Source organism: Miniopterus schreibersii (genome assembly GCF_964146895.1).
Source record: "Miniopterus schreibersii genome assembly, chromosome: X".
Taxonomy (NCBI): Eukaryota; Metazoa; Chordata; class Mammalia; order Chiroptera; family Miniopteridae; genus Miniopterus; species Miniopterus schreibersii.
The window spans coordinates 10,717,120-10,730,849 of NC_138104.1; the positions used below are offsets into that span (position 1 = coordinate 10,717,120).

General features: G+C 49.1%; 1 protein-coding gene across 4 annotated transcripts in view; it reads left to right on the forward strand.

Annotated features, from left to right (window-relative positions):
- Nucleotides 1–13,730, forward strand: part of ZDHHC9 (zDHHC palmitoyltransferase 9) — a 56,776-nt gene that overhangs the window by 20,245 nt on the left and 22,801 nt on the right. For 2 of the 4 annotated variants that reach the window (XM_081124968.1, XM_081124969.1), the window contains one exon: nucleotides 6,234–6,534. In XM_081124968.1, the coding sequence (XP_080981094.1) occupies nucleotides 6,368–6,534 (167 nt within the window). In that variant the 5' untranslated portion in view covers nucleotides 6,234–6,367. Of the gene's footprint in view, nucleotides 1–4,219; nucleotides 4,428–4,625; nucleotides 4,834–6,233; nucleotides 6,535–13,730 lie in introns of those variants that run through there. The other 2 variants (XM_081124967.1, XM_081124970.1) reach the window with 2 other exon arrangements.

Below are 13,730 nucleotides of genomic sequence, written 5' to 3' on the forward strand. Positions count from 1 at the left end.
GAGCTCCTCACTAAATGGTGTGATGACTCTTATTTAGTTAGAGGGGGTAGTCTTAGGGTTAGTGTTGAAGGCTCAAGCACAGCACTTAAACCATTCTGGGTGGAGTCAGAAATCCACAGTCTAGAGACTAAACAAAATTGAGAACCAGCAGGAGCAGATAGGCATCGGAGGCAGAAACAGGCTCGGTTTGAGCAATTCAGTTGCGTTGTGATATTATCTTCCCTGCCATCCCAGGCGGTTTTTTATTGGGATTTTTGCATGTTTGGCTTTCACATGGTGGCATCTTCAAGGTGCTTCTCGGTCTCTGACAGGAGCCAACCATCCCAGCACAGTGCTGGGAACGCAGGGGGTTTGTGATGAAAGAAATCCCAGCCATCTCTTGCCTGTTGAAACAGATAATGTAATGGCCATGGCTGAGGATTCACTTGAGATGCTGGTGCTTAGAAAACAGCCATTCCACTAGAACGGGATTATTGCCCAAGCTCTTCCCAGCCAGGGATCAGGGTGCCTCCAGGATTGCGAAATCAAGCGTTCAGTCAGATAAGGATGACCTTCAGTGATGAATTTCGAGTCTATGAAAACGTGGTGACACGTGGATGCCACAGGTTCAGCAAAGTGAAGGATGGGTCTCCTTCCTACCTCTCTACTCTCAGTCGGCGGTGTAGATAAAGGAGGGAGGTGGGAGAGGACAGTAGGTATGGATGTCATCCTAACACACCAAACTGATTGATTGTGTTTCTCAACTATGCCAGACATTGAGCGCACACTACCTCTAATCCCCTTTACAACTACATGAAGTAGGTATTGGCTCTGTTTTACAGATGAGGAAATAGGTTCTGAAAGGATCGATTACTTGCTGAAGTTTACACAAGTTACTAAGTAGCAGAGCCAGGGTTTGAACCTCGGTCTGTCCGGCCATGAAGCTTTTGCACAGACATCAGCAGCAGCTTCTTGGGCACAGGGGCTGAGTCGATGCCAGTGCCCCTGGGGGTGGGGATTAGCGCACCAGCACAGAGCCACAGCGGCCGGTCACCTTGCAAGGGACTGCAAGGGACAGTGTGGGGCTTAGGATCTTGTTCTCTCAGTGGTGTCACCACACAGGAGCAGTAGAGAGCTTGGCCAGGATAATGGCCTCACCCATGGAGGTGGCTACTTCTTTAGAGTGCTTAACACCCAGACCAATGTCCACTGTAGTCCCCAATGGTGGTGACAGATGCCTTGAACCGGGTTCTCTGACTGGTGCGGGCCTGCTGTTGCACCAGGATAATCTTCAAAACCTTGTCCTTCAGGGATGCCCCCAGGAAAAAGTCAATGAGCTCAGATTCCTTGATGGGCATGGAGAAGAGCTAGGTGTCCTCCAGGGACTTGACCTTCATGTCTTTGACCAGGTGGCCCAGCTTGGTGATGGAGATCTACTCCTTGTCCTTGGCCTTGCCTCCATGAGCTCAGTGGCCTGGGCCCCGGGCCCCCACCCTGGCCAGCTGTGACCTCAGGCCCGGATGCCACTGACAAATAATCCACGGAAGGCCCTCAGCTTCCCATTCCAGGGCCCCGGTGCCTCCGGGCCCTCCTGCGGCACCAGAGTCGTACGCCAATTGGTATTTCCTGGGAGAAGCCAGAGACAGGCAGTTGTTTTTTAAAAAATCTTCATCCAGGGATATTTTTTCCATTGCTTTTCAGAGAAAGCAGAAGGGTGGGAGAGTGCCCTAGCTGGTTTGGCTCAGTGGAAGGGAGGGGGAGGGGGGGAGAGAGAGAGAGAGAGAGAGAGAGAGAGAGAGAGAAACATTGATGTGAGAGAGGCACATCGGTTGGTTGCTTCCCAAATGTGCCCTGTCGGGGCCCAGCAAGAGATGGAGCCTGCAACCAAGGTACGTGCCCTTGGCTGGAATTGAACCCGGGACCCTTCAGTCTGAGGGCTGACGCTCTAACCATTGAGCCAAACCACTGGTCAAGACCAGAGACAGGCATTTTTAAACAATGCTCACCAGGATGTATACCATCACCCAATGGAAGCCTGTACCTTGATTCCAGCAGTGTTTCTAGCGCTCACCAAGTGCCTGTAACTCCCCTTGAAAGGAACCAACACTAATTTGGGTGCATACAGTCTGGAGGTTTATTGAAAAGAGAAAAGAAAAAAAAAGAACAGAAAAGAAAGAAACAATCTCAGTTTATAGTCACAGTTTGGTTGTGTGTCTATTAAGACTTTCAGGACGATATAAAATGATGTGCTTACTAAGAAGGAAGCCTTATGGAATGCTTGTCCATATTACATTTCCCTATTTTTCCTTTTTGTGGTGAACACAAATAATATCAGATTGTATTCACATGAGCCTGACCTACACAGCTACTCAATCCTGGAGGGAATGTGACCCAGGGCAGGGAGAGGCAGAGCTCAGGAATGTGTTGCCATGACACACGGATTCCAGGATTCCCCAGGCTTCACCTGCACCTGAGATATGGCCCAAGTATGTTTGGGTGCTGCGGAGGTTTATTTTTGACTGCTCCACAGTCAGGAGGACGGCAGCTGGGGTGAGCATGGGCTCAGGAATCCAGGCTGAGGGAAGTGCCTCTCCCTTCCATACCAAGCATGTGCAGCATCAGCACCCTTCAGGCCTCAAAGGGGGGAGAATTGGAGACAGTGATATCGATCATATGTTTTATCAGAAATCAACCGATGATTATAAACAGCATGAATGCTGCCCAGCCGGGCGTGGCTCAGCGGTTGAGCATCAACCTAGGATCCAGGAGATCAGGGTTCGATTCCTGGTCAGGACACATGCCCGGGTTGCGAGCTAGGCAGCCAATCAATGACTCTCTCATCATTGATGTTTCTATCTCTCTCTCTGCCCCTCTTTTCCTCTCTCTGAAATCAATAAAGATAAGTTTAAAACAAACAAACAATCAAAAAACCCCCAAAAAACAGCATGAATGCTAAGGAACAGTAGAAGCTTTCTAAAAACACACTTTCTTCAGCAAATTCATTATAACACATTTCTGTCACAAGGAGATCACCTAGTGATTTTTTAATTCTTTTCAATTGTTCAGGGAAGGGTGCCAGGAAAGTGGTAAATGTAATTATCATCAGGTAGCTTTTTGCTTCATGTCACGTGGGACCCAAATAGTGTAGAGGAGACATAGTTCTTGACCACGTGCATGGTTCTTCAGCAAACACAGAAAACTGCTTTGGGAAGACGTTTGGCAGCCTCTTCTGTATCAACTGCAAACATCCCCACCCTAGAGAAATTTTATTCAAGCTCAGGAAAATAGCTGGCGACCTAGACACTCTCCCCAGCAGCGTGACAGGTAAGGAGAGGCCACCTCCAGCCCTTTCTCATATTTCTCCTATTTGGAAGCTCGGAGCCATCCTAGTGGAGACAGACCCAGTGCTTCTGCAAGTCCGTCCAATAATATCTATGCCGTCATTCTGAACTGTTTCGCCCACTGCAACCTTGAACTTCTGAAGGATGCGAGTCCCTGGGATCAGTAGCAGTGGCTCATTGTAGCAGCAACTGCAGAGGATGGGGGACAGAAGAAAATCAATGCGTTTGGAGGGTGGGGATTCTGCCTTGGATCCTAGCTCCCCCCTCCCCAATGATCATGATCATAAGCTCTCCAAAGCGAAGAGTAATTTCCAACCTTTTGGGCAATCTTGACTTTATTACCTACCTGGAAGAATCTATGCTCTGTCGGTAGATTTTCTGTAACTTTCTCACTGTCAATTATTTGTTCTAGGTACTGCAAAATGATTCTCTGTTCTCAAGGACAGTTACCGCTTTCCAGTTCCTTTTTATATTTGTTTGCTTTGTACCGAAAGAGTAAAATGCCGAGCCGCGGTTGCTTTTGGGCAAGTAGGGCAGGAGAGGCCCAGTTTGGGTTGAGCGCCCGGATCCACGAGCCAGTGCTGCTTCAGTGGCTCACCGTGGGGGGGGGGGGCTGGTCCCCAGCCCTCCCCCGTCCTATCCGAACTCTCCTTCACCTCCGTCTCTGCGTAACTATATTAATAGAAAGCGACACTTGACGTGCTGGCTATTGGACCCCAAAGGGAGGCTTGCAGCGCTAGGCAGGTGGGCACGAAGCCGGGAGATGGGTGGGGAAGTGGGGCGGGGGCACCGTTGAGTGGCGTTCGCAGTAGCCAATGGTACTTCGGGACCGGGCTGGCAGGGGCGGAGACGCTGAGGTCAATCAGCCAATGGGGGGCGAGCAACCACTGGAGCGACCTGGTGACGTGAGGAGCGTTCCATTCGGCCAGCAGTGGGCGGCTGCCACAGCTGTTTTAGGGCCCCGATCATAGGGGCTCCTTGTCTGGAGGAGGCAGCCTCCGGGCTGGGGAGGAGAAGTCGCTGCCATCTCGGGCGGCCCAGGCGGTCCCCTGGGACAGTCCACTTCCTGCCCTCAGTCCCTGGCCGAGTTTGGGCTCCCAGGTTCAGGTAACAAGGGGTGGGGGTTGGGGTCTCCTGGGCTTGGCCGCATGGTGGGCTGCCAGCCCCTCCGCGGCGTCGGGACCTGCGGACCTTGGCGCTGCCCCGCTCAAGTCGCCAGCCGCGGAGCCCCCATCGGGGTGACTACACGTGGCGGGGCGTGTGCGAGTGTGTACGAGCGTGTGGAGGTGGCGCGCGTCCCAAGCCGCCTGGGGCGGTGGTCCGCTGCGTGGCGGAGGCAGGGCGGGCCTCCCGAGGCCGCGCCCGCTGCCGGCCGGGGACTCGGGCCTTGGCCCGGGGCGGGTGGGCGGTCGCTGGTTCTGGACGGATTTCGATCTTTGTTCTCCCAGGCCCGCTCCCCTTCCTGCTCTCTTCTCCTGCTGGGCCGGGTTATCGGGAGGAGATTGTTTTCCAGGTTAGTTTTACACAAAGGAAGTGTTTTCTGCACCTTGGTGCCCCCTCCCCTCTCCCAAGCCCTCCACCTTCCGATTGCCGGGCTCCTTGCCTAGTCCCTGTTTGGACCCTTGCCCTGTCCGGCTGGGGAATGATTTCAAGTTGTTTCTCATCAGCCCGTCAGGCTGCAGGCTTCCGCCTCAGTCGTGCCAGCGTGGGGCATGTGGTGTCAGTAAGTAGAGGCCACAGCTCCATCCCTCAGAGGATGAGAAGGGTGACAGTGGCTGGGAAAGGCCGGGCTTGGGAATTCAGGATGCTAAGCATTGATGGTACTTATGAAATAGCCCAGAAAACACCTTTATGACCCTTTCCGACTGCTGCCATCTCCCTTCCCCTCCCTCCCACCCTTCCAGAACCTCTCCTGTTTAAGCCAGCCTTCCACCTACAGGTCTGTGAAGTGGTTTCATTCAGATTCCCACAAACTGTTAGGCTAGACCAGCAAGATTGGTTCATTTCCCGAACTCAGGAAGTTACAAAGCACTTGATTAGGGGAAATCTGTTTTGAGTAAATACAACCTGGATATGTGTCCAGACTGTCCAGAACCTCCCAGCGCTGCCAGAGGGTGACTTGTTCCCTGGTGTGATTCATATTTGAGTGGCTAATTGAAGAAAGAAGGTGAAGGAGTGGAGGAAGGGACAGAGTGGCTCCTTAAGGACAGAAACTATTATTTTTAGTCCTTTTAATGATGATTATAGAACAATGTGGTACAGTGGAAAGTTCCCAGGACTAAAAGTCTGCAGACATGTTTTTTTGGCTTAGCTTTGCGGTTGTGTGACCCTGGATAGGTTATTTTTCTCTCTCTGGTCTTCAGTTGACTCACTTCCAACCCATTAATTGGGGCTATCACCTATAAAAATCCTTCCAGCTCCAAGGTTCTATGATGAACAAATCATCAGTATTATATTGGAAACATAGGGGTTTATTTAAGAAGATACATGAGCCCAGCCGGTGTGGCTCAGCCCTGGAGCATTGACCTAGGATCCCAGAGCTCACGGTTCGATTCTTGGTCAGGGCACATGCCCTGGTTGTGGCCTCTATCCCTAGTCAGGGGCATGCAGGAGGCAGCCAATCGATGACTCTCTCATCACTGATGTTTCTATCTCTCTCTGAAATCAATAAAAATACATTAAAAAAAAGAAGAAGATATACTAGCCCTCTCCTTCCTCCCCCTCCCCCCTTCCCCCCCCCCTCCTCCTCTTTGGAGAACCTTTAACTTTTTCTCTCTTTAGAGGACAGGCATAGACTGGAAATAAACTTTTCCCGCTCCCCCACCCTTTCAGGCTTATCTTCTGCCTCGGGAAAGGGCGATTGAACTGCATTTTCATATTCCTACCTCATTTTGTGTGTGTCTTTTTTCTTAGGGTTGGAAGTTGGACTTTTGATGATGTTTGACCCAGCAGCAGCAATAGCGGGCAACGTGAGTCTGAAGTTGGGCTCAGCCTCTGTTTCTTCCATCTTGTAATCGCAAAGCGCACCTGGAGCAGGAATTCCAGTCATGTCTGTGATGGTGGTGAGAAAGAAGGTGACACGGAAATGGGAGAAACTCCCAGGCAGGAACACCTTCTGCTGCGATGGCCGTGTCATGATGGCCCGGCAAAAGGGCATCTTCTACTTGACCCTGTTCCTCATCCTGGGGACATGTACGCTCTTCTTCGCCTTCGAGTGAGTTTCCACTGTGCAGAGCCGCCTGCCAATGATTACTTTGAATCTTGGGGAAGAACCTTCTTTCTGGGAAGTTTGTGGGTGGTCCTTGGATGGTCGTCACTGTCCTCTTGAGCAGTGTCTATAGGTCATGTGAACTGAATCCCTTGCTTTATGCTTATAGCAGAGTGTGTGTTGCCTGAAAAGGCCACACTAATATGACAGCACTGATTTGGGGCTACCCCTAGCACACTTGGGAAATAAAGGAATTTGCCTTGATTTCACCTCCCCTTTTCAGTGGTCTCCTAAGGTTCTTAGCGATAGACTGCCTCTTCCCCACCCCTCCCAAGCCCAGGGGTACCCCTTGTGGTCATAACTCCACCCCACCATACTCACCTATTCTATTATTCTGAGGCCTATGTACTTAGGACTTAGCTCTCAGCTAGCCGTTAAATTGAAAAGCTAACTGACTTGGGATCCTGCAGATTGGCTCCAGCCTCAGCTGTGCTGCAAACTAGCTGCGTGTGTGGCACATATGTGCTTATTAACTGTGAGTTGCTCCTTTTTTTCCCCAGTCAAAATCACTCAACATAAACAACTCTGTATTTTGTGTGCGCTTGACACCAGCTTTGGAGTTATTATTATTATTATTTTTTGTGATGTAATAGCCAGTGCTAGAGTCACTGTTCAAAGTCTGTGTAGGGCACCTGCCAGGGAGGTGGCTAGTTGCATTCTAGGGTACTGTGACATCACTCCTGGTTGTTCTGAGAATGCTGTGCACTCGAGATGGGAGCAATGCTAATTGGCTTGGGGCTATTATGAGGAGGGCCTTGAGGAGCCAAGAGGGGTGTGTAGACTGCAAGCCGCACCCGACTTGACCTGGAACGGGAGCTCCCATGCTGCACCCTGGCCATGGCAGGGAGGAGGGGGCTCCTTGGCCAGCTGGCTCGAGGAACAGCAGGGGGAGGAAGGGGACCCAGTTCATAACAGGGATAGGACAGTAAGGTCAGAAGAGCTCTTTGTCAAAGGCACTTTTGCTGCTGCTGTCGACTTGGTGAAGTATTGGGCAAAGTCAGGCAGCTTGATCATGGCTTCTTAGCTGCTTTCCAGTCTGAGTTTCATGGCGTGTGTGTACTTGTATGTGGTACAAGTGAGCATGTGCAGTCAGGCAGGCACACGCATAACGACAAAAAAATCCCCCCCGCCCCCGACCCATCTCTCCAAGTTTGCTTTGCTCTGTTCCTGCCTCGCTGCTTTTCCAAAGTGCAGAGCTGAACTCTGCTCTCTGTCTTCTTCCCGGTCTTTGGCTTCATCTGCTGCCAAATCACTAGCTCTTTCTGCCCCCGCCCCCCCCATCTTTGCCTTGGGGTTAATTTTTGTGTGATTGAAACCATTCAAAACAGAAATGAGATTTGTTTCCAGCCCCTGAGCGAGCTGGGAATTCTGGGCCCAGGAAACCTGTGGTTTGACCTACCAGGGGAAATGAAAATTTGGAGCTCTTGGCGTTTGGCCCTTTCGGAATCTGGGAGCCAGACGGAGTCAGGTTTGGATCTGCACCACTTAGACCCGAAGGCTTCTGAAGAAAACTGCCTGTGGGGTGAGCTTATAAATGAGCCAAGTTACGGTTAGACGGAGGCAGGTTGAGTTTTCTGCCAACGTGACTTTTCCCCCCCGAGTTATTTCTCACACTTTGCCCTCAGCGATGAAGGGTGTGGTTGTTTGTAAACTGCCCGGAGTTCCAGCTGTCAGTGCAACAGAGTAAATATTTTGGAGGGTAGGGCTGGGGGATGGAGAAGGGGGGGAGGAGAAGGAAGTAAATATATTAGCTGAGGAATGGAATGGGGAAGTAGGACTCTGACCGAAGGGGCGGGCGCCCTGGTGACAGACGTTTTTCACTGAGAACGGTGGAGTCTGTGTTTGTGAATGTGTGTGTGTGATATACAGACACACAGACATTCTAGGTGGCGACTGCCCTGTGCCTTACTAATGACAAGCTATACAAAGGAAAGCAGCATGCCTTTGAAGGATGGAGTCACTTTCTGGTCAGCCTTTTTCTTTTTTGCTAAATCTTCACCCAAGGATGTCCCCCCCCCCCATTGATTTTTTTTAGAGAGAAAAACACTGATGTGAGAGAGACAAACTGATCGGTTGCCTCCCACACTCGTCAGACCGGGGCTGGGGATTGAACCTGCAACAGAGGTACGTGCCCTTGACTGGAATTGAACCCGGAACCCTTCAGTCCACTGAGCCAAACCAGCTAGGACTGGTCAGCCTTTTTCTTTGGAGTGTGTAATTTACTACCAAGCACACAGTGGGGGGTAGGGTCTGAGGGGGCAGAATATGGGCTCCTTCCTTAGCATTAGAACTTAGGGAGGCCTCAGAAAGTCAGCTGATCTAACTCCCCTGTCTTCAGCTAGGTGAGGGTGACAAAGGGCTGCTTATTTTCATCCTCAGATGGCCCAGGAGAGTGGACGCCACTTCCTCTGGCTGCTGCATTTTTGCCTTGGGGAAGAGGGTCCGGGTCCTGTGGCACATCTGGATCTGCATTCAGTAACAGGGTCTTGCTTGCAGCAGGTGCTTAGGAACAAGTGCAGGTTGATTTATAGCTGCCCATGGCACAGCCCTGGGGCTGCCAGATGGCTTGAGAAATCTGGTCAGGCATATGCGTGCCCCTTGATGAGAAGCATGCGGTGCAGGCGGTGCCAGTGGAAATCTTTTTATTTTTGGATTTTGCCTTTACACGTTTCGACTTCTCAAAGGAGGGACCTGTAATTTTTAGTGGATAAACAGTAGGTTGAATACATAGAATGAAAAAAGGTTGTCCATCCAGGAGCTAGTTAGCTCTGTATTGTTACAAGCGTTTCTAAAGAAGCCGGCCGGCCATCTCTCAGGGCTGCTGTCAGAGTAGATTTTTGCCCTGGATGGGAAATTGGGCTAGATTGTCACTAAGCCTCTTGCAACTCTGAGAGCCTGAAATTCTGTATAACTCTTGTGACTGGAAGAGTCAAATATACACACAGAAAAGGAGAGGCTAGAAGATTACAGGGAGGTAGCTGTATTTAAGTGTTTATATATTTAAGTATAATTGTATTTATGGTAAATGTATGTGAATATCAAGCAGTGAAATTGTACAGTGCTTAAAAAAAGGATTTCCTAATTTATTTTTAGGGTGAGATATCCAGGCAATGGGAGTGTGTCTGCCAGTTTCAACTTTGCGCACACGGACCCTTCTCAGTCCTTTCTGCCCAGACCCTGTCCAGCTTGTATGATGAGCTTGGCCGGGAATGTCAGGACACTAGAGCAGAGTGACACTGACAACCTGTGAGCTTTCCAGCTACTGAAAGGCGATTGTGGTCTTTAGTCAAACTCCACTTCAGGATAAAGCTTGGGGAAAGGATGAAGTGCACTATTTTTCTGGAATTGGCTTCCTAGCTGCTGCTTTTAACTGTGACCAGATCGCTAGTGGGGTCAGGGTGCCCAGACTTCTCTTGTGACAAGAATGATTGTGTGACTCTTGACCACTGAAGTAGAAGCAGTTTGCTGCTACGATGAGTGCTTATGCCTCACTCTGCTGTATGTGGAAGGACTCCTATCAAGACACTATCGACCCCATTGGACTGACCCTTATGGGTGCTTGTGATGTACAGAGGAGTCATTGAATTGGATGAACTGAAAAACACTTCGTAGCACTGCTTAGTAACTGTCCCACTTTTAGCCTCTCCAAATTCTACCTCTCTTTCAAGTCCTTTCTTGAGTCTTCCTTTATGAAACCCCTCTAGTAATTTCTGCACTCATGGGACTAATTGTACATACCACTCATTTAACACATAATCATATGACATTTCTTACATTTCTGATTTCTGTGGTCATTGCACTTTGTGCTCTTTCCACGTCAGGGACTATTTCCTATGTCTGTATAGCCCTCACAGTGTTCTTCACCAGGCCTGACATAGAGTAGGTGGTCAGTAAAAGTTGCAGAACGAATACGTCCTGGATGCAATTGAAATGTAAGTCTTGACTTACAGAATCATAGAATAATAGAGCTGGAAGGGACATTGGAGACTATCCCCATTCTTTTGCAGGTGAGGAAACTGGGCCCACGGAAGTGAGGTTTCTTCATCAAGATCGGTTGGCCAGCCAGTGCCTCTATATGACATTACCTTTTATGTCATTATTAGCTTTGGACTATGGAATCCTGAAGATATTCAGATTACTAAAGCTGTACATAGGCCTGGATGCTAGACCAGCATATTTTCGGTTCTTGGTAGCTAGCGTTTGTTGCCTAGTGGCATCTATGTTATTTGGGCCTCCCCAGCTCATGCTCCTGGAAAATGAAGGCATCTTTGCGGAATACTGGCAGCATTCTGGCATGGTATTCTGATAGCCTCGCAAGGGCAGGGAAGCCCATCTCTAAGGGTGAACCTAGAAAGTAAGCTTTGTGAGTCATGAGGGATTATCACCTCTGTGGCCATTCCTAGTCCCCGCTGCCAGGATGAGGGTGGCTCAGAGCAAAATCCATGGCTCGTTACTCTGTGGGTGATCCCGGTGAAAGGGACACTATGTCCTTGAGGGCAGATGGAAGAGAAAAGGCAGTCTGACGACACAAAGTTACCAGGTTTGAGGAGACACAGGGCTATACAGACCAAAGACAAACTGACGTGACAAAATATCTGTGCTGAAAGTACAAGGTCCAGGCTCCCGAAGTTCCTTAGGTGAGATTCAGAAGAGGAAAGAGTGACTGTCGTGATCTCTAACCAAGAGAGCATCCTCTAGAGAACTGTTCTGTGGGGCTTCAGTCTTGTGCTTCATCTAGCCTAGGATTCTGTCTGTGACTTGGTCAACCAAATGAGTTTTAGAAAGGAGTAGTTGCCTCTTTTTTTAAAAAAATATTTTTATTGATTTTTAGGGAGAGAGGAAAGGAGAGGCATAGAGAAATAGAAACATTGATGAGAGAAAAACATCATTGATCAGCTGCCTCCTGCACACTCACTCCCTTCTGGGGAAGGAGCCTGCAACCCGGACACATGCCCTGACCAGGAATTGAACCGGTGACCTCTTGGTTCCTGGGTGGATGCTCAACCACTGAGCCACACTGGCTGGGCAGTAGTTGCCTCTGTGATATCATTCTGTTATAGTACCTAGCTAAGTTCAACTTCCTAATAAAGCACGTTCCTGGAGAAAGACTGAGTTATGGCCCCTGAGCAGTGTGCTTTCCTTTAACAATTCTTTGAGGTTCTGTCACTCAGAATTTATCTGTGTATTTCAGCCTCTTCTGCCTTTAGTGGTAATGAGTCTTTATTGAATGCATCTCCCATCTTTTCAGAATGAGTCTTTTTAAAAAAATTTAATTTATTGATTACAGAGAGAGAAACATCGATCTGTTGTTCCATTTAGTTGTGCATTCATTGGTTGATTCTTGTATGTGCCCTGACCAGGGATCGAACCTGCAACCGTGCTGTAATCGGGACAACGCTCCTTACCGACTGAGCTAATTGGCCAGGGCAGAATGAGTCTTAAATTGAGTACAGTGGTTTTCTGTTTTGGGGAAAGTGAGCACGAAGAACAGGGATGTCCCCCAGCATGCTGACATCAGTTGAGATGTTTATTGAGGGAGAGAGGAGACCTCCTAAATCTTTCCCCAAGAAAAAGAAGGAGGAGGAAGGGGGGAGAAGGAGGGGGGAACAACAAAGGAGTCGCCTTATGCCTCTTGTAGCACCAAGAAGCTAGTGAATTCAGTGTGATTGGGGGGATGCTTCTGGAATGGAGCAATGAGAAGACAAGCACCTTATAATGCTGCCCAGATAAGGCCAGGGGATGGGAGGGTCTCGGAATACTCGCCTGTGGAGTTTGGAGCTTAATATAATAGGCGGCAGGGAATTGTTCTAAGTTCTTGAGCACTGAGTCTATTATAATTGAAGTTTGTCATTTGTTCTATTTGAAATTTGTTTCATTTGCTATAATTGAAATGTGAGATTTGTTGTAACTGAAATTGGGCAACTACTTAGCAGATTTGGATAGAGGCTTTGGTCCTCAGTGAGATGGCCCATTGCCTCAGGATTGAAAATGTCTCTGTTCGGTTCATTTTCCCCATTGGTACTGGAGCAAAACAGGGTTATGCATTTTCCTCTGACTGTCACGTAGCAGTAAATCTGGAGGCTGATTTTATTTATTTACTTATTTTATTATTATTTTTTAATCCTCACCAGAGGATATTTTTTCCATTGCTTTTTCAGAGAGAGTGGAAGGGAGGGAGGGTGGGAGAGAGAGAGAGAGAGAGAGAGAGAGAGAGAGAGAGAGAAACATTGATTGGTTGCTTCCTGCACATGCCCCCGACTGGGGCTGCAGATGAGCCTGCAACCGAGGTATGTGCCCTTGACCCGAATTGAACCCGAGACCCTTCAGTCCACAGGCCAGTACTCTAAGCACTGAGCCAAACCGGCTAGGGCAAAGGCTTGTTTCTATTAGGTGGGACTAAGGACCATTGTGGGGCTCTCTAATCCTCGAGTGCTTCCTGCTGATCCAAGCACAGCCCTTCCTTAAAGCCACCCTTAACAGCTGCTATGGGAGCAGTTTCAAGCAGCCACCCTTAACACGTCATTATTGGCCTTATCTCATTCTTTTGCTGTTCCATATGTCAGTTATGGTTTCCCCAACAAAATTAACTCCTGTTTCTCTTGTTCTTCATTTGCTAGACCCATAAATACTTGTTGGTTGATTGAGTGTACTGATTAAAGAGCAACAACAGAAAACATAGCAAGAAAGCTATTGGGCGGACTTAGAAGCAGGGTATTGTATAGATAATCAGTGTGCGGCAGAGCCCTGCCATCGACTCTGGGTTTTTGCCAGCTCCACTCATGAACCGCTTTTGAGTTTTCTCATGTGAATTGAAGTCTACGTCATTATCATTGGCCCTCCAATGAACTAGCATGCTAGGAATGGGGGATGGTACATGGCACACCAGCTCAGCCTGGCACTGCTGGTTACTGCTGGTCAGTACCACCATGTGGGCTGTGGGACATGTGGGAGTCCAGTCATCTAGCCCAGCTATGGAAGCCCGAGGGCTTAAAATGACGATGCCCCTTCAGGTGGCAGAAATGAAGACTTAGTGGGGACAGGGTTGAAGATATGAAATTTACAAGGGAGAAAAGCAATTTCTAACTCCCTGGAGAGGGAAAGGTCTTTTGGTGCTTTGAAGACAAAGGAGAGTTCTGTTTCCA